Consider the following 23,881-nt stretch of genomic DNA (forward strand, 5'->3'; position numbering starts at 1 on the left):
AGGGACTACAGGAGAGGACTGAGCACGCACCCCTTAGGGGCCCCCGTGTTGAGGATCAGCGTGGAAGATGTGTTCTTACCTACCCTTACCACCTGGACGTGGCCCGTCAGGAAGTCCAGAATCCAGTTGCAGAGGGAGGTGTTTAGTCCCAGGGTCCTTAGCTTAGTGATGAGATTTTAGGGCACTATGGTGTTGAACGGTGAGCTGTAATCAATGAATAGCATTCTCACATACAGTGGGGCAAAAAAGTATTTAGTCAGCCACCAATTGTGCAAGTTCTCCCACTTAAAAAGATGAGAGAGGCCTGTAATTTTCATCATAGGTACACTTCAACTATGACAGACAAAATGAGAAAAAAAATCCAGAAAATCACATTGTAGGATTTTTAATGAATTTATTTGCAAATTATGGTGGAAAATAAGTATTTGGTCACCTACAAACAAGCAACATTTCTGGCTCTCACAGACCTGTAACTTCTTCTTTAAGAGGCTCCTCTGTCCTCCACTCGTTACCTGTATTAATGGCACTTGTTTGAACTTGTTATCAGTATAAAAGACACCTGTCCACAACCTCAAACAGTCACACTCCAAACTCCACTATGGCCAAGACCAAAGAGCTTTTTTGCCCCACTGTATATAGGATGAGCCATGACTAGAATACAGTATATACATATGAAGTGGGTAAAAATGTAAACATTATTAAAAGTGACCAGTGTTCAATGACTATATAAATAGGGCAAAGCAGTCTAAGGAGCAGGGTTGAGTACCGGGAGGTAACTGGCTAGTAACAGCGAATAAGGTTCAGGACAGTGTACTGTTTACATTGTCTTATAAACGTACATAGGACACTGTATATAGCATTTTAACATTAAAAAAAAAGATTAGCTGCAAAGGCTGGACAAATATTAGCTTTGCATAATATACTGCGACCCTTATCAAAATGTACTTAAAGATTCCAAATAAAAACATAGCTAGGTTGTTATAACATTAACTTAAAGCATGTTTTAATTGTTTTTTGCACTGCTTGGATCATGGTGTGCTTGAATGCAGCACTGCTGTATGGTGAGCTCAACTTGTTGCAGTTGAGTAGTCAGCAGAGGCTACTGCTCAAATGTTGCTGTAATAGGCCTACATGTTTCTCCTTCGTAATGGTGTTTTGTTGTAGGTTTGTTCTTTTGGTTATTCATTGTCAAGTGTTAGAAACCTAGGACTGTGGCATGTCTGTGCACTTTCACTCCACGGCGAGTGATTACATAAAGTAGATGACAATTTACGACTCCTTAATACTCGCGTGTGCCCTAGTGTCATTTAGTAGTCATTTATGCTAGAGTGTCCTTTAGTAGTGATTTATACTAGCGTGTGAATCCTTTATTCACACGGAAATTAAACTCAGCAATGACATTTAGCTGGTAGAAGATTCGGTCAGTGTCATTAGTAATGATATGAATGGCACACTGGCTGGCTCATGTGTGTGGGTCTGGGAGGAGGGCATGTGTGGCAACGTGCTGCCATTTGGCACACAGACAGTTGGCAGTGCTTGCTGCCTGATAGAAATGTGTCCTTGTGTTTGACACGTGACTTAAACAATGGGGATTTTTACACCTGGGCAACCTCAGAGCAGGCTAAACTTGCTCAGTTCACTTTCCCCAGACTGTCAGAGGTCCCAGTTGTCTTGACTCTTGAAGGCACTGAAGTCTGAGATTTCCCAGTTGTTTTAAAAGTGTAATGTGTCAAGAAACCTGCCCGTTTTCCTCAAAAGTACGCAATGTCACGATTACAAAGCTTTACCATATTTCAGAGAACAAGTGAATTATATCACAGCTCTGTATTTTTGTTGTACTTCTTGTTGACGAAATTCATGCTAATGTCCCACAATCACCCAGAATGCACCACGCGGCCCATTGACGTTGCATGGACAACGTACACAATGAGCGTTAATTTGCGTTTCCCACACTGCGGTATAATTAATTAAGCAATAAGGCAGGAGGTGTTGTGATATACGGCCAATAAGAACAGCTTATTCTTAATAATAATAATAATAATAAGATCTGTTCTTAAGCCGAACGCAATGCAGAGTGCCTGGATGCAGCCCTTAGCCGTGGTATATTGGCCATATACCACAAATCCTCAAGGTGCCTTGTTGCTATTATAAACTGGTTACCAACGTAATTAGAGCAGTAAAAATAAATGTTTGTCATACACATGATATACAGTCTGATATACCATGGCGGTCAGCCAATCAGCATTCACCCCCTTGGGCCTTATTCCTTAATTATACAACCGACGGGTCATCTGATGCTTTATCACCTGAAAGGACTGGTCGAGGCTCGTACTGTTGTTGTAACAGTTTGCAAACATCGCGAGACTTCCGGGGAATGCTTGCGAAGCAGGCTGAGGTTTGAGAAGTCGATGAGAGAAGTAGTCAATTATTTTTTAGTTGGCACAACCTAGATTCGCGCCAATGTCTTAAGTAGTTGAACATGTTATTACTCCAACCTTGTGAAAGTGACAAACTGACACGTTTTTAATTCATCAAAAACAAAGGAGTGTCTTTGTTTTGACGGCATGCACATGTACAGTTCGGCGCCAGACGCCAGTTAGACCCGATGACGTTAATGCACATGTGCTTAGCTAGCCAACGTCACCTACAAGCGTGATCTGGGATTTTTTTTGGAGAAGCAGTTTATGCCCATCTTTATACTGTACCGTTTTGCTAAAGCTTCTTCAACATATTTCACGTGACTACCAGCGGGGAGGGGCCACTTTACGTGGCCCAAGAATAGATGCAATAAAGAGGTCAATAGAATTCAACCCAAGCAATGGAAACGCGTGGGTGAAAGATGCCATGGGGGGGGGAAAGTGGGTGTGTTCCAGTCAGTTCCAGTGTCAAATTTAGGGGATGGTTTTTGTAATGTATGCAATGTTGACATGCATTCAATACTTTCATCTTTAAACCCTATTATTTTCAACATTGGTTGCATACACACATAGGGTGAGACACATGGAAATGAGACTGAAAAATATAATGGTACAAGAGGTTAAAAGTGTTATAAAATTGTATTATCTAATAACCTAATCAGGGTGGACAAAAAATGACATCCAAAGACTCAGAGTTATCAATCAAATGTAAGAATCAACCAACCAAACTCTCCTTAAAACAATGCCGTTCTGATACAGGATATGAGATTTTTGAAACATATTTTACGTGAATAAATTATTGTATGAGAAAATGTCTAAAAAGGAGGGACACCAGAAAGAAACAAATATAACATTGCAGTTTCCTCTTAAGACAAGAGGCCTGCCAAACTACTACACACAAAAAAATGGACGTACAAAAAGCATCAGTCGCAGACGCAACCATCCCAGTTATAATATATATTATTTCAAAGATTGAATTCATTTTCCATAACCGGTAAGTCTTTGCTTTAGTGTTCGTAGGCGGGTGGCTAATATTCCTGTAACTTGATACTCTCTATATACAACAGTAAATTAAGAACACCAATAAGGACCCAAGGGCAAGCCTCTCAAACAGGATACAGTAGGATCATCAAAGAGAAAAACTAAAGGAGTGAGACGAAGACATTATGAAAAGAACAGAGCAGGTCTTGTAACCTGAAGCTCTGCACTTGAGGTCTCAGACTGAGTTCTTCCTTTACATTTGGTCTCGGAGTTTGGCAAGCCTTGAAGACAGCTCATCCTGAGAACAAAAGATAACAGGCAATGTTGCAGATCTCTAAAAACGTAACATTTTCATTCTTGTGTGAAAAGGGGCTAAGGACCATTTTTTGGGGCCAAGGACAATTTTTTTGCAAGCCTGAGACACAGCTACTATAATCATATCAGCATTGCTCTATTATCCCAATCATTTATTTGAAAGATCGTGTTAAGTAGACAATTGAAAGTGTGGTAGGGTTTATAATAGCTCTTGTTCAGGGCCTGTTCCTGTACCTGCTCTGCTGACGCTACACTGGTGCCCACTGATCCAGTCTGTCCCTGTGGGAGTTCCATGTTCAGGTCCAACCTACACACAAATTGATATGCATTAATTTTCTCACTTTTAAAGACATTTTTTTTCCAACAATAGAACCACAAAATAAGGAATTCTTACCCTGCTTCATCAGCCAATTCGTGCATCAGTGAATCCACTTGATTCTGAAACACACGTCGCTGACTGTTAGTCTCCATTGATTGTGAACAGAGCAGAATAAACTAATCTCAATAAATGTACCTTGTCATGATCTGCACTTGTATGCATTTACTGTTACAGACTTGAAGATCAAAGGCCACAGATCTGGTCAAAGACCAAAGGTCTGTCTAGCAGGAGCCCAGAAAATAATCATTACCTGTGGGGTGGTTAGTGTGGTTGTGCTACTCATGGTGTCCTCCATTTGAGCGGTCTGTACATCTAACGTCTCAAATTGATGCTCAAACTTGTCCATGAGCCCAGAGATCTAGAGAGATGAGACATTCATTAACAAATTTCCCTCTCAGATGGTGAAGAATATAACATGTATACCGTCATACGTGTGACAACTATCAAATTGATGTATTTGACTAGGAGCAAGCTCTCACACACACACACACACACTACCTTCTCCAGGTTCATACTCTTCAGTGTGGCATCCATGCCTTTCACCACTCCAGCCATAGATTTTGTGACCTGTAGAATGAACGAACATGACTAAAATAGAAAGGTATCTTGCTGTGTGGTTGGAATCAGCAATCGTTGCAGTAGTAACCTAGCACTCTTTTACAGATATTGCACTAAATTTTCCCTCCAAAGTAAAAGTGGGCCCATCTTAAGCAGAATCAATGTCTCAAACCAAGAATGTCGTTGTATGAAGTCTTGTAGGACGTAGGTATGTAAAACAACTGCACCTTGTTCATTGTGACTGCTGTTTGGACCCTGGCGGCCACTGCATCAATCCTAGCACTCATCCTTAGGAAGTTGACCGACTGGTTCTTCTGTCTGATGGCGTTTTCCGCATGGATCCGTGCCACTTCCACATTTCCTTTTTGGATAGCCTACGGTGAGGATAAAGGTTCAGTCACTACATTCTCAGTTGAGAATGTTCAGAGCTATGATGAGGTGATTGGAGGATTGACTAATGAGGTAAAAGGCCTACTTACTTTTTTGACTTTGGCCTTCTCTGCCTTTTCCTCTTTGTCACATTTCTTAGAGCTTCTTTGCAGTTCTTTGGCTGCAAACTTGAGATTAAAGAGATGCTCTGGGATGGAAAGTTAAAGGGCCAATCAGCAGTTCAAAAATAACAAAAGCCTCTCCGCCACCGTTTTGGTAAAAAGCTGAGGGTCTTGAAGAAATGTAACCACTAATATGTATAGACATAGCTAGGACTGACCATCCATATCAAAATGATTGTTTTAACCATGTTTTGAGGCTTTACCGTGTTTGTTTACAAATATTGGAGTAAAACAAGGTTATATTTTGGGTTCTTATGGGGTAGGAAAGTTGAACTCAGCTCATGAGGCATTTGTTATATTCTTCAATAATCAATGGGTACCTATTTATTTATAAGTCCACAAATGTATGTAGCGACTGCTGATTGCGTATTTTAATACGGTTTCAAAAATGCCATAGCTACATAACTGAAGTTTCCAGTATTTGTTCCCCTTATTGGCACTCTTTACAAACCTTAATCGATGGTGTGCTCCCACCACAGAACTAAAATACCTGTGATGTAATCATGTGCATAAAATTGAAATGCCAGCCATGCTACCAGGCAATGGGTGTCCTCAGACGAAAGTAAACTTGTTTACTAAACGTGTTGTACTGACTGTTATGCCCATGGCAGATACACAATACCAATAACAGCAAACAAGCGTTTATCTTTGTCACCAAGCCATCCAAGTATAGACTATAAGCATAAATACGAATCGAAACCTGATATGGCTTTTGAAATTCATATTCAGACGAGTCACGGACTAAAACAACAGGCCTTTCACTTTGTCTAAATTTTCTGGTGGCCATTTAATGCATCTAGTAGCTAGCAAACATTTCCGAAAGGATACTCTCCATATTCGACATGCTGGTAGGCTCCTCGATGGTCCGAGAATGAATGTATTTTTATTGTTTTTCTTCTCGATTTAGACGTAATGCAAAAGCTTTTCTTCTTCAGATATTCCTCTCCTTGATACTTCCGGCTACACTACCCAAATATAAATACGTCACGGTCACATGTTCAAGGGTGCGTTCTATGCGTTCCAATTGACGTCACTAACATCCTTAGTTTTTGTCAGTGGATGACTGAATGGACATGTAAAGTTCTGACATTGAATACTAAGATGGATTGTTACATTTTCCACAATATATTATGTGTACAGTTTATATAGGAATATCCCTCCCTCCATCCCTTATCTCTGGTGGTATGTCAGTGCAGAGACAATCCAATCAGGTTGGGGGCTGGGGGTTCTCGTCAGACAGGCGGTGGCGTAACTGAGGTGTGGGCGGTGAGCGAGCTTGATTGATGTTAAGGTTTGCGTCTCTGGATCACGGCAGTGAGCGAGAGGATGACTCACCCTCTGTCTGATATGATATTCACCCTCTTTGCAGCAGCTCAGCCAGTGCATACCTCCCAAGCTCCTCCTGCAGTGCTCTGTAAAGGTCTGCTCAATCACCCCTAAATTATACTTATGCTGCTTTCAAAACAACTGGGACTCGGAAATCTCAGACTTCAGTGCGTTCAAAACAACTGGGAACTTGGGGAGAAAATTAGCTCTGACTGGGAAAAATAGTTTTGAATGGTCATCAAACTCAGAATTCCAAGTTGGGAACTCTGGCATCTTTCTAGCTTTCCGACTTTCCGACCTGAAGATCACAAAGGTCATGATTTGACCTAGAACAGGCACAAACCCTCTTATAACACTATCCTAGACTCCTACAATAATTTTCTAATTGTCATCTGAGTGGAGTTGTACACTACTTGCACATCGTTTCAGCCCTTCACATTAGCCTTTAGAGCACATCTATTTACAAATGTTGAAAACATTGCAAACATAATTATTCTTTGTGGTGTGGATAGGGCTACCTACACAGATTTCTTTGAATCTGTGTATCTGTCTAATATAAATGTCACACCAGTGCATCACTAATCACTTGATAGACAGACAGACGAGATAGATAGATACACTACATCACCAAAAGTATGTGGACACCTGCTCCTCGAACATCTCATTCCAAAATCATGAACATTAATATGGAGTTAGTACCCTCTTTGCTGCTATAACAGCCTCTGCTCTTCTGGGAAGGCTTTCCACTAGATGTTGGAACATTGCTGTGGGGACTTGCTTCCATTCAGCCACAATAAAATGAGTGAGGTCAGGCACTGATGTTGGGCAATTAGGCGTGGTTTGCAGTCGGCGTTCCAATTCATCCCAAAGGTGTTCGATGGAGTTGAAGTCAGGGCTCTGTGCAGGCCAGTCAAGTTCTTCCACACCGATCTCAACAAACAATTTCGGTATGGACCTCGCTTTGTAAACGGGGGCATTGTCATGCTGAAACAGGAAAGGGCCTTCCCCAAACTGTTGTTCTTAGTTCTAGTGATGGGAAATCTTAACGCTACAGCGTACAATGACATTCTAGACAATTGTCTAGAATGTCTCTACAGCGCACACATCAACAACAGTCACCCACGAAGCATCGTTACCCATCGCTCCACAAAAGCCGCGGCTCTTGCAGAGCAAGGGGAACCACTACTTCAAGGTCTCAGAGCAAGTGACGTCACCGATTGAAACGCTATTTAGCGCGCACCACCGCTAACTAGCGAGCCGTTTCACATCCATTACACTCACCCCCCTTTTGACCTCCTCCTTTTCCGCAGGAACCAGTGATCCGGGTCACGGCACCAATGTAACAGTATAACTTTAGACCGTCCCCTCGCCCATACCCGGGCGCGAATCAGGGACCCTCTGCACACATCAACAACAGTCACCCACGAAGCATCGTTACCCATCGCTCCACAAAAGACGCGGCCCTTGCAGAGCAAGGGGAACCACTACTTCAAGGTCTCAGAGCAAGTGACGTCACCGATTGAAACCCTATTTAGCGCGCACCACCGCTAACTAGTTAGCCGTTTCACATCCGTTACATGTGCAGCTGCTCAGCCATGGAAACCCATTTCATGAAACTCCCAATGAACAGTTATTGTGCTGACATTGCTTCCAGAGCCAGTTTGGAACTCAGTAGTGAGTGTTGCATCCGAGGACAGATCATTTTTACACGCTACATGCTTCAGCACTGTTTGTTGCTCCTAGAAGCATCCACTTCACAATAACAGGCACTTACAGTTGACCGGGGCTGCTCTAGCAGGACAGAAATTTGACAAACTGACTTGTTGGAAAGGTGGCATTCTATGACGGTACCACATTGAAAGTCACTCACTGAGCTCTTCAGTAAGACCATTCTACTGCCAATGTTTGTCTATGGAGATTGCATGGCTGTGTGCTCGATTTTACATATCTGTCAGCAAAGTGTGGCTGAAATAGCCAAATCCACTAATTTGAAGCGTGTCCACATACTTTTGTATACATTGTGTAGATAGATAGATAATACCATAATGAACAAACAGAGCTTCGTGAGTTACCTTAAAGTCGTGACGCCAGATTGCCATGGAAACTAGACTACGCTCGCAGCTGAGAGAAAACAGTGCGCTGTAGAACTTCAGTTTGTTTCCTTAAGCGCCACTGTCGTGTTGGGTTGGACAGCGATCAAGAACGAACCTACATCTTCTAAAGATAATAGCGCATTGTGCACGGTGTCTACGGGTCGGAGATCCCAATTTAACCTGTTGGATATCACTTATTGTTGTTTTGCTTACTATACTTTGGCTAAGTTCTACCCTTTCCTCAGCAGTCAGGTGAGTAGGCTAAAGTATATTATTTAATTGTATGATCATTGTCATGCTACATTTGATACAGGAATCATTTCGAAATGCATAAGGTTTGTGCTTTATTATTTCTTTATGTCAATATCAATCAAATGCACATTTGGTAGGCTAATGAAATGCATTGCTCACGGATTGATTAAACAATAGCAAACAGTGTTGGCCAGTGTGTAAATTATACCTTACAATATTGCATCAGATGAAGACTTGGAAGAATAGGTGTAGGGTAAACTCAACATGTTTTATTATTTTTTATTTTAAATAGGCAATTTTATTAGTTTCTGTTCAATAAAATATGTGCTAATAATTTTTATATAGCTTACGTGGTCCGTGAGTGTTTGCTAGACTAATAACGGGTTTGTAAATATTATTTTGGTAAATTGCATAGACTGTGCACATGCATTATCATTTCGATGAGTATAGGCTAAAAATGACTGTAAAATAAAAACTCAAAGAGAACTGATTGATAGGCTAGACTACACCATTTTTTACTAGATCGAATCTGATTATCAAGAACAACACTCCCGGCTTTAGCCTTTATACAATATTTGTATAGCAAATGTCTCAAATATACAACAACGAGAAATTGTGAATATGTGAGAAGTGGCGATTGTTTTTTTTACACGCATGCAGAAAATCCAAGAGAAGACGCAGCGAGAGGTGCTTTATTCAGTGACTGTATGACTCATACGGTCTTATCTAAAGAGTGGGAGCAGGCGGGCGGGCGAGATGGGGTTGCACATGAGACCAAAATTCTGCAGCATGCGACTATTATTCTAGTACATGATGGATTCCATAAGAACTGTCCGTGCAAACTTTTGGAACATGAGGGAAAGTAGACTATACATACCCCAAGTGTTGACCTCCCACCACTGTTCAAGTTAAATCTGTAAAAGTAAGCTAACCTGATTTGTGGGATATCTTCTTAAAATGTTTACATAGCCTTATTGATTTGTTTATACACAAGAGTATTATTCAATGAGTTCATTTATCAATTACTAAATTGACAATAAAACCATTATAACCTCAAATCACAGGATCAAGTGCAAACAAGGTCAAGGTATGCTCAGTCATATTACTTATCCTCTAAGAGAAAGTTCCAAGCTGGTCACCTTCCTGTTGAATTTTTTATTTGACATCTTCCACCCCCCTGTGTGCATGTGTTGTGTGTATCTTTGTGCGTGTACTGCTCTTATGCTTAGTAGTAACAAAACATATTTTTTAGTTTTTAATTGTGCAATCTGCGCTTTTGGTGTCTCTTGTGTTTCAGACACCCCTGAACTCAATGTGAATGAATGATACTATGAATTACTTAGTAGTGTTTCTTCCCTTGTCATAAAACACAGAATGTTTCCCATTGAACACACATTTTGTTGCATGAAATTACCCAGCTTCTTCCAAATACAATATTGTCTCCTTTTGCAGTTAAACCCAAGATAATTGATCTCCAAATGGATAGAAGATTCCACAACTTGACTCTGGAGCAAGTCCAGACTCTGGACCAGGTGTTGACAGAGGTGATCCCCATCCACGGCAGAGGGAACTTCCCCACCCTGGAGGTGAGACCCAAGGACATCATCCATGTAGTGAAGGACCGGCTGTTGGAGAGGGAGATCAGGGTCAGGGACATCCGCCTCAATGGCTCCACCGCCAGCCATGTGATGGTCAGGGACAATGGCACGGGCTACAGAGACCTGGACATCATCTTTGGAGTGGAGCTGCCCAGACAGGAGGACTTCCAGGTCATCAAGGAGGTGGTGCTGGGCAGCCTGCGTGACCTCCTTCCCCGTGGGGTTAACAGACGCAAGATCACCTGCCTCACCATGAAGGAGGCCTATGTGCAGAAGATGGTAAAGGTCTTCAATGAGCACGACCGCTGGAGCCTTATCTCACTGTCCAATAACAGGGGTAAAACAGTGGGGCTCAGGTTTGTAAGTTCCCTGCGACGCCAGTTTGAGTTCAGTGTGGACTCCTTCCAGATTATATTGGACCGTATGCTGGAGTCATACTGGGAGACTGAGAGGAGGCAAGGAGTTCAGTGTGAGGGATTGGAGTCACACAATGGCATTGTGTTACATCCAGATAGAGGGGCAGAGAAAGCCATAATGGTACCCCAGTATTCTTCCACCTCTGAGAATCTAAAAGAGGATAAAGACAAAGATCCAATGATGACTCGCTTCGCTGACAGTCCTTGCCACAGTGAACAGGTTGTTGTTCAAGAGGAAGAATCATCGCATCCAATGAATGTGCATGCAACTGGAAAACAAGAGCCACTGGAAGTGTTAGAGATAGAGAGAGCAGAGCTAGACCTGGGGACTCTGGAGAATGAGGAAGAGGTAGAAGAGGAGGGGGTGGTAAAGGTTGATACAGTACTTGAGATAAAAGTAGAGGAAAAAATGCCATTTGTTCAGAATACAGATTATCCCTCACTTATATCCTCCTCCAAAATATTGACAGACGTGATGGAACCTCTGGTGTCAAATATATCTGTAAACCCTCAAAGTAACATAGAGGAGTCACTGATCTCTGAGTCAAAAGACATCAAGCCATCCCCAGTGTTGCTCACAGAGAACTCAGTGCAAGAGCAACTTCAAGTGATGCCTCAATCCACATCCCAAGCCTGCACTGCTGTCACACAAAACGTACATCTTGAACATTTATTCCCTCCGCCAGCCAAGAAAACCTGTAACACATCCCAGGGAATTGTCCCTGACTATTGCCCCTCACCTAAACCACCAAGGAAGATGTCACGGAAGATGAGCAGCATCTCATCACTCCCTGAAAAATGGTCTTTATTAAAAGATTTGTCAGATCTGACAACACAGCTGTTTGAGCCTATAGAAATACTTCCAACACCTCAACCAAATCACTCTTTATTAGACACTGATCAAGGCCATTATTCATCCTCCTCAGGGTCCAGACAGAGGAACTCAGAGGGCACTAAAACATTCACAGACCACCTTACTCCAGCCGTTTCATCCCAGGATAAAAACATCTCACCCCGTACCGTAGAACAAATAGTCAGGGTGAAATATTCAAAAAAGCCTCCAGACTCAGAAGCTTCTGAGGAATCATTGTACCTTCAAACAACAGGGAACCAAGTCCCAGAGACTGAACCTGCTGCTACTCAGGAACTAGCGCCACCAGAGACAACCACGGTCTGTCCACGGGCAGGGGCAAGTTCGGCCCCAAGGGACAAGGCCAGCATCACTGTGGTAGCAGAGTGCATGTATGGGGACTTTGAGCAAGCCATGGATCATCTGCGTTTCCGACTGATTGCCACCCATAACCCAGAGGAGATCAGAGGAGGTGGGCTTCTGAAGTATAGTGACCTGCTGGTGAGGAACTTCAGGCCAGCCAGCGAGACAGAGATCAAGTCCCTAGAGCGCTACATGTGCTCCCGCTTCTTTATTGACTTTCCTGACGTTAGCGAGCAGCAGCGCAAGATCGAGGCCTACCTGCGCTGCCACTTTGTTGGCGACGAGGAGACTAGCAAGTATGACTATCTGATGACCTTGCGTCGGGTGATAGATGAGAGTACAGTGTGTCTGATGGGACATGAGAGGAGACAGACACTCAATATGATCACTGTCCTGGCCCTGAGGGTACTGGGGGAACAGAACGCCATCCCCAACACTGCCAACGTCACCTGCTTCTACCAGCCTGCGCCATACATGGCTGACCCCATATTTAGCAGCTACTACATTCCCCAGGCAGCACAGCCACCTCTGCTTTACCACCCCTACCCTTTACATGTCCACATGCAGACCGGCCTGGTGTAGCCCCAGCATGTGAGTGGGGGAGAGCATGCGGGCTGCATTCTATATGGTTCTACTCTGTAACCAGAGGCACAAAATTGATTTTAAAAAGAAGAGGCATGAGCGCAATTTGTTCAATGCTTTGAAAAGACGCTGCCTATGACGTGAGACAGCGGACACAAAATGGGGAGAGTTGGAGCTTTATCTTTGGATAAAGGCCACCACGTCACTCTTTTCAAATGAAAAATGTTTTGATTGGGAGAGAGAATAGCTGATTACTCACTGAGAGCAAGCTGCAAGGGAAAATGTCACAGAGGGAAATGACAGTTTACGTGGCTGTTTCAGCTGCAGCAGCAGGCTAGGCTTTGTTACCTTCCTGTGACGCGGGGATCCTGTACTGTCAATTAATGACAAAGTTGTTCAAACATGACAGAAATACTGTATGAACAGTTGACTGAACGTTTCTTATCATATACTACAGTGAGGTAGAGGACGGGCAAGTATGCTGCAGTGGATGAAGGTATAAACACTTCAAAATAATTAGACATACCATAGTTGATTTAGACAAAAATCACAAGACATTATGTTGAAATTAGATAGTATCTGATCAAGCCAAAAAACTGTGCTGTGTTTTAGAGAGAACCTGATGAGTTGTTCTTCACGAATGTAAGTGAATGAACTTTCTTGAAGTGATCACACTTGTGTTTAAAGGTAGACTCAGCAAAATGACGTTGCCACGAGCAACACCACAGGGACAGCAGGTAGCCTAGTGGTTAGAGCGTTGGGCCAGTAACTGAAAGGTTGCTGGATCGATTCCCTGAGTTGACAAGTAGAAATCTGTCATTCTGCCCCTGAACAAGGCAGTTAACCCATTGTTCCCTGGTAGGCCGTCATTGTAAATAAGAATTTGTTCTTAACTGACTTGCCTATTTAAATAAAGGTTCAATTTAAAACATTGTCCCCAAAAAATATTGAGATGCAAGACCAGTCACACACAGTATCTGCACAGGTTTGCTTTAAGCTGTTCACAGCATTGTAGCCAGGGCACTGAAAAAACAGAGAAGTTGAGCCTCGCGCTTTAACGCTCTTAGTTCTTGCGGGAAATTGACCCACTATGCTGTCATATCGCTGAATCTACCTTTAATATTGTATTGTAACGTCACAAATCTTGATATGACATCATCAGCTGTGCTTAGGTCTTGGGAAAATGTGGCGTAGAGTACATATTGATTTGTTTTCTGGGTGTTAATGTCTGACTGCATCCTTGGTAAATGTTTGAGTGTCTAATGAGTGACTACATTAATTTATCAGGGCGAAATCAGGGTTGTTAAGATAAGACAGATTCCAAAGTGTTTTAAACTATCACCCCTCAGTTTCGTTATGTGGTAGTATTTAGAAGTAAGATTTAGAGATCTAAGTTGTAACTGTGAGACAGAATGACACTCACACCAAACAGATTCACTGTTACTTATTTATGTGTGCCATTTCATTGTAAAAGACACCCAAGAGGTCATATGTAAAAAAATAAATAAATACAAATTGTATTTTCAGCACAGGCGTGGCAGTAGGTGAGTTCCCTAACGGGCAATTGAATCTGAAGCACAATGTAAACGTACGCAACCTTGTTGTTAATTAGTGAACTATAGATGTATCGGATGTATGTGTGATTCACCAATTCAATATAGATGAAAGTCTAATGTAAATGTAACTGTGCAGTAATCTGGTACTTCTCATAAACCATAGCGTTGATTGTAAATTGTAATACAGTAATCTGTTGGGATTCTTTAGGTATAATCATTTTGTCTCATTATCGGAACTTTATCTGGAGCTACTGTCATGTATCGGTAGAGAAACATCATGCATTTTCATGATCTCTGTATCCCCATTCATATTCAAATATTTGCTCAATTTGTATGGTCATTTTGATAATAAACCTCATACATTTAAACATCCTCAGATTACTTGCATACAGCCTCTAGACAGTGATGCTGAATGTAATTATCATGGCTTTCTGACAGGAGGTGACTTCAGCATTCCAAAGGAAGTAACACACTTAAAAATAAAAAATACATGTCTTTTTTACAGTTTTATAACAGCGCAAATTGATACATTTGCCTGTTTCCATCCAGAGACCCTCAACATCACTGCAGTCTTTCTGGGCGTGCTGAAGCGCCATGCGTCAGAGGAGTGTTAAGTATTGTTGCTAGCTGAGTGTGACTCATCTCTCCAGTCTTCAGTGCATTATCTAGTGGAGGTACCTCCATCACAAGGCTAACTGGCTGAAAACCAACCAACCATACCACCAGACTTGTCCACTCTCCTCCTAGCTTCCATACCCTATCCAACACATAGGCTGCTACTCCTCCTCCTCACTCTCTCTGAGATAGAGCAGGTAACTGTGGGACAGTGGTGTGGGGTAATCAGGGGCAGAGGCGGGGTGGGACTGACATCACTGCAGAGATATGGCCCATGGTGCATCTTTATGACTCATCATCATGGCTCTTTGAGGGGGCAGCCAGAGATGACTCACCAAGCCAGGGATGGGTTTTAAACAGCCAGACAAGAGTGGCTATTGTGGAATACACAGGGCCTGGTGAAGAGTGGCAGCTCAGCTTGTGCCAAGTGTGTTGACTGGCAGGATGTGAAAATCCTGCCGCGATGACTCAAACAATAACACGTCAACAGCATGGGGTCTGGGAAAACAAATGAGGTACAGGAGAAAATGGCTGGAACACATAGAGGAAGTGTGAATTCACAGTACCATTTTGCCATGAGTAGTGACATAACATTATATACAGTGGGGAGAACAAGTATTTGATACACTGCAGGTTTTCCTACATACAAAGCATGTAGAGGTCTGTAATTTTTTGTCATAGGTACACTTCAACTGTGAGAGACGGAATCTAAAACAAAAATCCAGAAAATCACATTGTCTGATTTTTAAGTAATTAATTTGCATTTTATTGCATGACATAAGTATTTGATCACCTACCAACCAGTAAGAATTCCGGCTCTCACAGACCTGAAAGTTTTTCTTTAAGAAGCCCTCCTGTTCTCCACTCATTACCTGTATTAACTGCACCTGTTTGAACTCGTTACCTGTATAAAAGACACCTGTCCACACACTCAATCAAACAGACTCCAACCTCTCCACAATGGCCAAGACCAGAGAGCTGTGTAAGGACATCAGGGATAAAATTGTAGACCTGTACAAGGCTGGGATGGGCTACAGGTCAATAGGCAAGCAGCTTGGTGAGAAGGCAACAACTGTTGGCGCAATTATTTAAAAAAGTTCAAGATGACAGTCAAATCACCCTCGGTCTGGGGCTCCATGCAAGATCTCACCTTGTGGGGCATCAATGATCATGAGGAAGGTGAGGGATCAGCCCAGAACTACATGGCAGGACCTGGTCAATGACCTGAAGAGAGCTGGGACCACAGTCTCAAAGAAAACCATTAGTAACACACTATGCCGTCATGGATTAAAATCCTGCAGCGCATGCAAGGTTCCCCTGCTCAAGCCAGCGCATGTCCAGGCCCGTCTGAAGTTTGCCAATGACCATCTGGATGATCCAGAGGAGGAATGGGAGAAGGTCATGTGGTCTGATGAGACAAAAATAGAGCTTTTTGGTCTAAACTCCACTCGCCGTGTTTGGAGGAAGAAGGATGAGTACAACCCCAAGAACACCATCCCAAACATGAAGCATGGAAGTGGAAACATCATTCTTTGGGGATGCTTTTCTGCAAAGGGGACATGTATCGCGGGATCTTGGCCAACAACCTCCTTCCCTCAGTAAGAGCATTGAAGATGGGTCGTGGCTGGGTCTTCCAGCATGACAACGACCCAAAACACACAGCCAGGGCAACTAAGGAGTGGCTCCGTAAGAAGCATCTCAAGGTCCTGGAGTGGCCTAGCCAGTCTCCAGACCTGAACCCAATAGAACATCTTTGGAGGGAGCTGAAAGTCCGTATTGCCCAGCGACAGCCCCGAAACCTGAAGGATCTGGAGAAGGTCTGTATGCTTTTCTGATGTATCAAATACTTATGTCATGCAATAAAATGCAAATCAATTACTTAAAAATCATACAATGTGATTTTCTGGATTTTTGTTTTAGATTCCGTCTCTCACAGTTGAAGTGTACCTATGATAAAAAATTAGACCTCTACATGCTTTGTAAGTAGGAAAACCTGCAAATTCGGCAGTGTATCAAATACTTGTTCTCCCCAACATATCATGTTTTTATATGGTGATTAAAGTGGGCATGTTTGTATTGTGTTTAGACAATGTGACAATGAGCCAAATACCAGGGGCACCAAGTTGGGAGAAAATCTGTCGCTCCTTTATTTAAAAAAACAAAACACACAATCAAAAATATTGTGTAGAAAAAAAAGTCACGTTTATTATTACACCTAGAATGTCATCATTGCTGGATTCAGAAACTACTAATCTGCTGCTTAAAGGCATGTCCATTTACCATCTATTATATTAAGAGAACATGTTCACAAATTATTGAGTAGGGATTTATCCATTGGCCCAAGTGATGTTTTCAAACTATACCCACAGTTTGCAGACGACAGTTACTGCTGTCTCGCGATTAACTAACGAAAACCTTGATTGATTTTGCAGTCCCATCTCTTTCCCTAGTGTGGCAACATGACTAGCAGTAGCATGGCCCATCAGATGACACCTAAGGGGTATTTCAGAGACCCTAAACCAGAGTGTAGTAGGCTGATTCATGGGGTAGTGGAGCCGGGTGTATCCTGGGGGCATGGGGAGCACAGGAGGGCTGAGTCCTGGAACACTTAGCGTATGACACACACAGAGCACCTTATGTTAGGAAGTCGAAGGAGAGAAGAGAACCTGGCTGTCTGTAGCCTTGGTTTCTGTTTCTTAGGCAACGTTGCCAAGTGGCCCAGCTGTGTCGGACCCTCCGACCTTTGACCAAGCAAACACAACCCTCTGGTTCAATAATGCTCACAACAAAACAATCTATCACAAAACAGCCCAGAAACGGTGTATTTATATGCAAATGTGTTGAGTATTATTGGCACAATTTATCTGCGTTTTGTACACACAAATAAAAAGTCCTTTGTTGTTTAGAACTGCATGGAGCGAAATCTGTTCTTTGCTCTTTGTGGCTTGTCTGGTCATCCAATATTGTGATTAAGAGTAGAATCAGAGGGCAGGATAGCATACTCAGCCCAACAAAACATCTCAAATTCAGCTGCCACATACAATAGATACATGTGCAAACATCTCACCATCATTAATATTAGCTAAGGAATAATTGCAAAGTGTATAATACAGTGAAAAAATATAAATATTTCTGTAGTAAAAAAATGTCCTTTTCAGTATGAGGTGGAAGTGAGTGGTGGCTATGGGCGAGCCTCTCCCCAAAGTACCATGATGCACTTTGGTTTGTGTTTGAACATGCTGGGTTGAAGGACAGTGCCCTGGAAGTTATAAATTAATGTGTGCATTTGATTTAGATCAATGAAAGTATGTTCCAACCAACAGAAATGGAACTCAATGGTAGACCCTTATACAATCGCTTTGCATTTCTCCTTTCCAATTACCCACACTCTTTCACTACACTAGCTACCACACTAGACATCACTCAACCATAACAACCACACGCTACAGGAAGAGGATACGGCAAAGCCTCTATTAACCTATTGTATGTGCAAATATACAAACTCTACAGAATTGATAAGGATTACGGGGGATATAGCATGAAACATTCAGTGGCCCAGGAGTTAACTAAGGACGTCTGCCTCTGATTCAATGGCAGAACATTGTACTGTAGGCATGCAGCATTTTATTAGTAGACATAATTAATGATGAAAGAAGTCACCACAACTAATTAGAATCAATACGTTCCCACGCAAAGATAGTCTGAGAACTAAAACCCACAGACACAGCAGTCCTCTAAGACCTAGCCTGGATGCCTAAAAATAGATTAATGAATGCGGTGAATGAGCACACCAGAGTTGACCTCCCAAAGTAAAGGATGGGGGTTGGGGAGGATGAAGCATAGTGGGAGGGTTAGCGTCAATCAGACAACCCAACACTGAGAGGGGGTCATGTGGAAGAGGGTAATTTAGGGAGAGATGTACTGTACTGTTCAGACAGAACACAAACAGAGAGAAGGAAAGGGAGCATCAGTCTGTCTGTCATCCAGATGTAGAGGACAGTAGAGCTTAGTCTCCTTGAGCTATAATATATGAGCACCAGTTTTTGGTATCTCTTGTTTGTTGTATGATCAGGAAGATCGGAGGTGAGAAGGAGGGTAAGAGAAAGATGGGGGAGGAAAACTGAGGATGAGAAGAGTTATGAGTTGATAGAAGAAGAGGAGTAAGGGGAGTCTAAGGCCCAGGAGAGCAGTAAGTAAGGCGGAGGTGAGTGAGTTGACTTGTGGGTCTATGTTGATGAGTAGCTTTGAAGACCAGGGAGGGAGATTCCTTGGCAAGATAAGGAGCACCACTGCCAGTAGAGTCGTAAACAGTCTCGTACACAAAGCAAAATGATACAAAAATCAATAAAAAAATTAAAGCAAAATCCCTGAAGTATTAATTTAGTCAATTGTACAGTTTCACGCCTGGTGGGTAAGGTAGATAGGTGGTTGGTAGAAGGCCCAGTTTAAGGTGGTTTGAGGGGGTTGTGTGAGTCAGTGGTTCCAGCCCATAAGGTGGCTGACCCGGGCCTTTTCGGTCATGCGGCGTAGCCGTCCTGAGCGGGACATGCCTAGGTTGAGTGGGTCCTCTGTGGTCCCTGACTCGTCATCTGACTCGTCATTGTACAACACTGTCCTGCGGCCCTGGTTCCGAGTGTTCACCTGACCAGACTTACTACGGCTGCTGCTTTTCTGACCGCCCTCTGCCCCACCCTCACCCTGCTCTGTGTCCTCCTCCTCTTCTGATTCCTCCATTTCCTCAGGCTCCTCTTCGTCCTCAGGCTCCTCCTCTTCGTCCTCAGGCTCCCCCCCTTCCTCTTGCTGCGGTGGCTGTGGCTGCTCCCCCTCTTCCTCATCTTCACCTTGTTCGTCTTCATCCTCCTCTTCCTGCTCCTCTGCCTGGACTCGTGCTCTCTTGGCTCTTTCTGGAGCCTCCTCTTCTTCCAGCATCCTCTTCCCAGAGACGGCCATCTTGCCCTTGACTTTGTAGCCCGTTTTTAAGCGGGGAGCTTTGCTGTAGTCGTGATCTCCCCCGTCCACAAACTTTCCAACCTCTGACTCACTGTCCGACTCACTGTCTGATGAGGAGGAGGATGATGAGGAAGACGAGGAAGACGATGACGAAGATGAGCTATTGGATCCTCCAGATCCCTCTCCCTCATCCTCCTGCAGCACTCGTCTCCTGTGGCTCTGTCTGGTGCCGTTAGTGAGAGGTCTGTTACCCTCTGGGTGGGAGAGAGAGAGGGGCACACAACGCCTCCCTATTAAACATAGCACAGCAACACCTACTAAAGTAGCCTCCAGTAACTGCTGCCAAGTAGACTTACATGATAACCCTTTCTAATTGTGTGATTTTGGCAGCAGTGAAAACATAGTAATGATGTCATTAACTGCAGTGATTTAACCAGGCTGACTCCAAACATTCAAGCAGTTGGCAAAATCATTCATTTGTCTAGATAGCGTGGTGAAACAGCTCTATGAAGGACTATTTATCCACTGCCTGCTGGAGTTGGTTACCCTGTGTAGTAATACCTGAGTTCTTGACGGGAGTGGTTTGGCTGCGGGTGACACGGTCGGCCCCTGGACCCCCACTGTGGCTTCCTGTCCCTGAGTTAGACGATGATGAGGGTTGGCTGTCCTCATCCACCATCACACTGCTCGTCTCTGACATTGCAACAACAGCAGCACGTCACGTAACCACCCAACCCACAGTTCACACTTCTCTAAAACACATACCGCCACATAGCGACACAAACATACACTCACGACAAGAGTGTTACCTTGAGATGGCCTGCGAGGCCGCTTCTTGGATAAGGTCTGTAATTCTTTTGGTGTTGGTTTCTTCCTTGACTTGTTCTTCCCTTTAGGACTAGAGTTAAAGAGACACCAAGACATAGTGTTTTAAGTGGAATCTGAATAGATCCTACAAGGAGTGGTACATAATAGCTGGGGTTATTGCAGTGGATTTAAGAGTTGTAGAGAGGGGTTCCAGCCAGGCCAGTACCTGGAGGGTCGGCTGGTGGGAGGGGAGCTGCCTCCGCTGTGCAGTCTCTTCCTGTAGCTGACACTCTGGCGACTCTTCCTCCGCTGGTTCTGGACTGCAGACTTGTAATCCGAGATGATGGAGATGATTTGTCTTTCAAAGAAGGCTGATAGGCTCAGGGTCATGGTGTAGATCTAGAGATGAAACAATGAAGATCAAAAATACCATTCTCTCACAAAACAGTGTGCCTTCAGAAAGTATTAATTATTCCACATTTTGTTACAGCCTGAATTCAAAATTATATACACAATACCTCATGATGACAAAGCAAATACATGTTTTGAGAAATTTTTGCAAATGTATTGAAAAGGAAATGCAGGAATCTAATTTACATAAGTATTCACACCCCTGAGTCAATACATGTCAGAATCACCTTTCTGAGTATGTACAGTTGAAGTCGGAAGTTTACATACACTTAGGATGGAGTCATTAAAACTTGTTAATCAACCACTCCACAAGTTTCTTGTTAACAAACTATAGTTTTGGCAAGTCGGTTAGGACATCTACTTTGTGCATGACACAAGTCATTTTTCCAACAATTGTTTACAGAGACTATTTCACTTATAGTTCACTGTATCACAATTCCAGAAGTTTACATACACTAAGTTGACTGTGCCTTTGAATAGCTTGGGAAATTCCATAAAATGATGTCATGGCTTTAGAAGCTTCTGATAGGCTAATTGACATAATTTGAGTCAATTGGGGGTGTACCTGTGGATGTATTTCAAGGCCTACCTTCAAACTCAGTGCCTCTTTGCTTGGCATCATGGGGAAATCTAAAGAAATCAGCCAAGACCTCAGAAAAAATGGTAGACCTCCACAAGTCTGGTTCAGCCATAACAAAAGGGGTTAAATACTTTTTTTTTTTAATAAAGGAAAAAAAAAAGCTTTTATTTATTTAGTTAATACATTTTTTTGTAAAAAAAAAAAAACATTTTTAATTACCCCCGTTTTCTCCCCAATTTTGTGGCATCCAATTGGTAGTTACAGTCTCGTCTCGTCGCTGCAACTCCCGTACGGACTCGGGAGAGGTGAAGGGCGAGAGCCGTGCGTCCTCCGAAACACAACCCAACCAAGCAGCACTGCTTCTTGACACAATGCCCACTTAACCTGGAAGCCAGCCGCACCAATGTGTCAGAGAAAACACAGTGCACCTGGTGACTGTGTCAGCGTGCACTGCTCCCAGGCCCGCCACCGGAGTCGCAGTGCGCGATGGAACAAGAATATCCCTGCCGCCAACCCCTCCCCTAACCTGGAAGACGTTTTCGTCTTTTGAGCTTCTAGTCATGAAATCTATGCAGCCTACTCAATCACTTTTTATAGCTACTGTTTACAGGCCTCCTGGGCCATATACAGCATTCCTCATTGAGTTCACTGAATTCCTATCGGACCTTGTAGTCATAGCAGATAATATTCTAATCTTTGGTGACTTTAATATTCACATGGAAAAGTCCACAGACCCACTGCAAAAGGCTTTCGGAGCCATCATCGACTCAGTGGGTTTTGTCCAACATGTCTCTGGACCCACTCACTGTCACAGTCATACTCTGGACCTAGTTTTGTCCCATGGAATAAATGTTGTGGATCTTAATGTTTTTCCTCAATCCTGGACTATCGGACCACCATTTTATTACGTTTGCAATTGCAACAAATAATCTGCTCAGACCCCAACCAAGGAACATCCAAAATCGTGTTATAAATTCACAGACAACACAAAGATTCCTTGATGTCCTTCCAGATTCCCTCTGTCTACCCAAGGACGCCAGAGGACAAAAATCAGTTAACCACCTAACTGAGGAACTCAATTTAATCTTGCGCAATACCCTAGCTGCAGTTGCACCCCTAAAAACTAAAAACATTTCTCATAAGAAACTAGCTCCCTGGTACACAGAAAATACCCGAGCTCTGAAGCAAGCTTCCAGAAAATTGGAACGGAAATGGCACCACAAACTGGAAGTCTTCCGACTAGCTTGGAAAGACGGTACCGTGCAGTACCGAAGAGCCCTTACTGCTGCTCGATCATCCTATTTTTCCTAACTTAATTGAGGAAAATAAGAACAATCCGAAATTCCTTTTTGATACTGTCGCAAAGCTAACTAAAAAGCAGCATTCCCCAAGAGAGGATGGCTTTCACTTTAGCAGTGATAAATTCATGAACTTCTTTGAGGAAAAGATTATGATTATTAGAAAGCAAATTACGGACTCCTCTTTAAATCTGCGTATTCCTTCAAAGCTCAGTTGTCCTGAGTCTGCACAACTCTGCCAGGACCTAGGATCAAGAGAGACGCTCAAGTGTTTTAGTACTATATCTCGACACAATGATGAAAATAATCATGGCCTCTAAACCTTCAAGCTGCATACTGGACCCTATTCCAACTAAACTACTGAAAGAGCTGCTTCCTGTGCTTGGCCCTCCTATGTTGAACATAATAAACGGCTCTCTATCCACCGGATGTGTACCAAACTCACTAAAAGTGGCAGTAATAAAGCCTCTCTTGAAAAAGCCAAACCTTGACCCAGAAAATATAAAAAACTATCGGCCTATATCGAATCTTCCATTCCTCTCAAAAATTTTAGAAAAGGCTGTTGCGCAGCAACTCACTGCCTTCCTGAAGACAAACAATGTATACGAAATGCTTCAGTCTGGTTTTAGACCCCATCATAGCACTGAGACTGCACTTGTGAAGGTGGTAAATTACATTTTAATGGCATCGGACCGAGGCTCTGCATCTGTCCTCGTGCTCCTAGACCTTAGTGCTGCTTTTGATACCATCGATCACCACATTATTTTGGAGAGATTGGAAACCCAAATTGGTCTACACGGACAAGTTCTGGCCTGGTTTAGATCTTATCTGTCGGAAAGATATCAGTTTGTCTCTGTGAATGGTTTGTCCTCTGACAAATCAACTGTAAATTTCGGTGTTCCTCAAGGTTCCGTTTTAGGACCACTATTGTTTTCACTATATATTTTACCTCTTGGGGATGTCATTCAAAAACACAATGTTAA

The 23,881-nt window shown here is 43.0% G+C and overlaps 3 protein-coding genes across 4 annotated transcripts in view; 1 reads left to right on the forward strand and 2 right to left on the reverse strand.

Annotated features, from left to right (window-relative positions):
* Window positions 1-377: 377 nt before the first annotated feature.
* On the reverse strand, window positions 378-6,189 carry LOC139418402 (charged multivesicular body protein 1b). Its single transcript, XM_071167804.1, has 8 exons — window positions 6,030-6,189; window positions 5,130-5,227; window positions 4,878-5,024; window positions 4,591-4,659; window positions 4,343-4,450; window positions 4,108-4,151; window positions 3,948-4,020; window positions 378-3,696 (listed from the first exon to the last, which is right to left on the reverse strand). The coding sequence occupies exons 1-8, from the start codon at window positions 6,043-6,045 to the stop codon at window positions 3,652-3,654; spliced, it is 600 nt and encodes a 199-aa protein (XP_071023905.1). The 5' UTR covers window positions 6,046-6,189; the 3' UTR covers window positions 378-3,651.
* Window positions 6,190-10,057: 3,868 nt separating this feature from the next.
* Window positions 10,058-14,190, forward strand: LOC139418403 (uncharacterized). Its single transcript, XM_071167805.1, has one exon. The coding sequence runs from the start codon at window positions 10,351-10,353 to the stop codon at window positions 12,679-12,681; it is 2,331 nt and encodes a 776-aa protein (XP_071023906.1). The 5' UTR covers window positions 10,058-10,350; the 3' UTR covers window positions 12,682-14,190.
* A 2,785-nt stretch (window positions 14,191-16,975) lies between these two features.
* LOC139418404 (bromodomain and WD repeat-containing protein 3-like) overlaps window positions 16,976-23,881 on the reverse strand; it is a 33,775-nt gene continuing 26,869 nt past the window's right edge. For both annotated transcript variants that reach the window (XM_071167806.1, XM_071167807.1), the window contains exons 37-40: window positions 20,836-21,008; window positions 20,612-20,700; window positions 20,364-20,495; window positions 16,976-20,056 (exon numbers count right to left, since the gene is read on the reverse strand). In XM_071167806.1, the coding sequence (XP_071023907.1) occupies window positions 19,326-20,056; window positions 20,364-20,495; window positions 20,612-20,700; window positions 20,836-21,008 (1,125 nt within the window). In that variant the 3' untranslated portion in view covers window positions 16,976-19,325. The remainder of the gene's footprint in view (window positions 20,057-20,363; window positions 20,496-20,611; window positions 20,701-20,835; window positions 21,009-23,881) is intronic.

Source organism: Oncorhynchus clarkii, chromosome 10 (genome assembly GCF_045791955.1).
Source record: "Oncorhynchus clarkii lewisi isolate Uvic-CL-2024 chromosome 10, UVic_Ocla_1.0, whole genome shotgun sequence".
Lineage (NCBI taxonomy): Eukaryota > Metazoa > Chordata > Actinopteri > Salmoniformes > Salmonidae > Oncorhynchus > Oncorhynchus clarkii.

What these genes read in the sequence shown, in the direction of transcription:
- LOC139418402 (XM_071167804.1), bottom strand. An exon ending in AGAAGGCCAAAGTCAAAAAA is followed by an intron (nt 5,025 to 5,129) that starts GTAAGTAGGCCT and finishes TCCTCACCGTAG; the next exon opens with GCTATCCAAAAAGGAAATGT. An exon ending in GTGTAGCGTCAGCAGAGCAG is followed by an intron (nt 3,697 to 3,947) that starts GTACAGGAACAG and finishes TTTTGTTCTCAG; the next exon opens with GATGAGCTGTCTTCAAGGCT.
- LOC139418403 (XM_071167805.1), top strand. Translation starts at nt 10,351, where the DNA reads ATGGATAGAAGATTCCACAACTTGACTCTGGAGCAAGTCCAGACTCTG.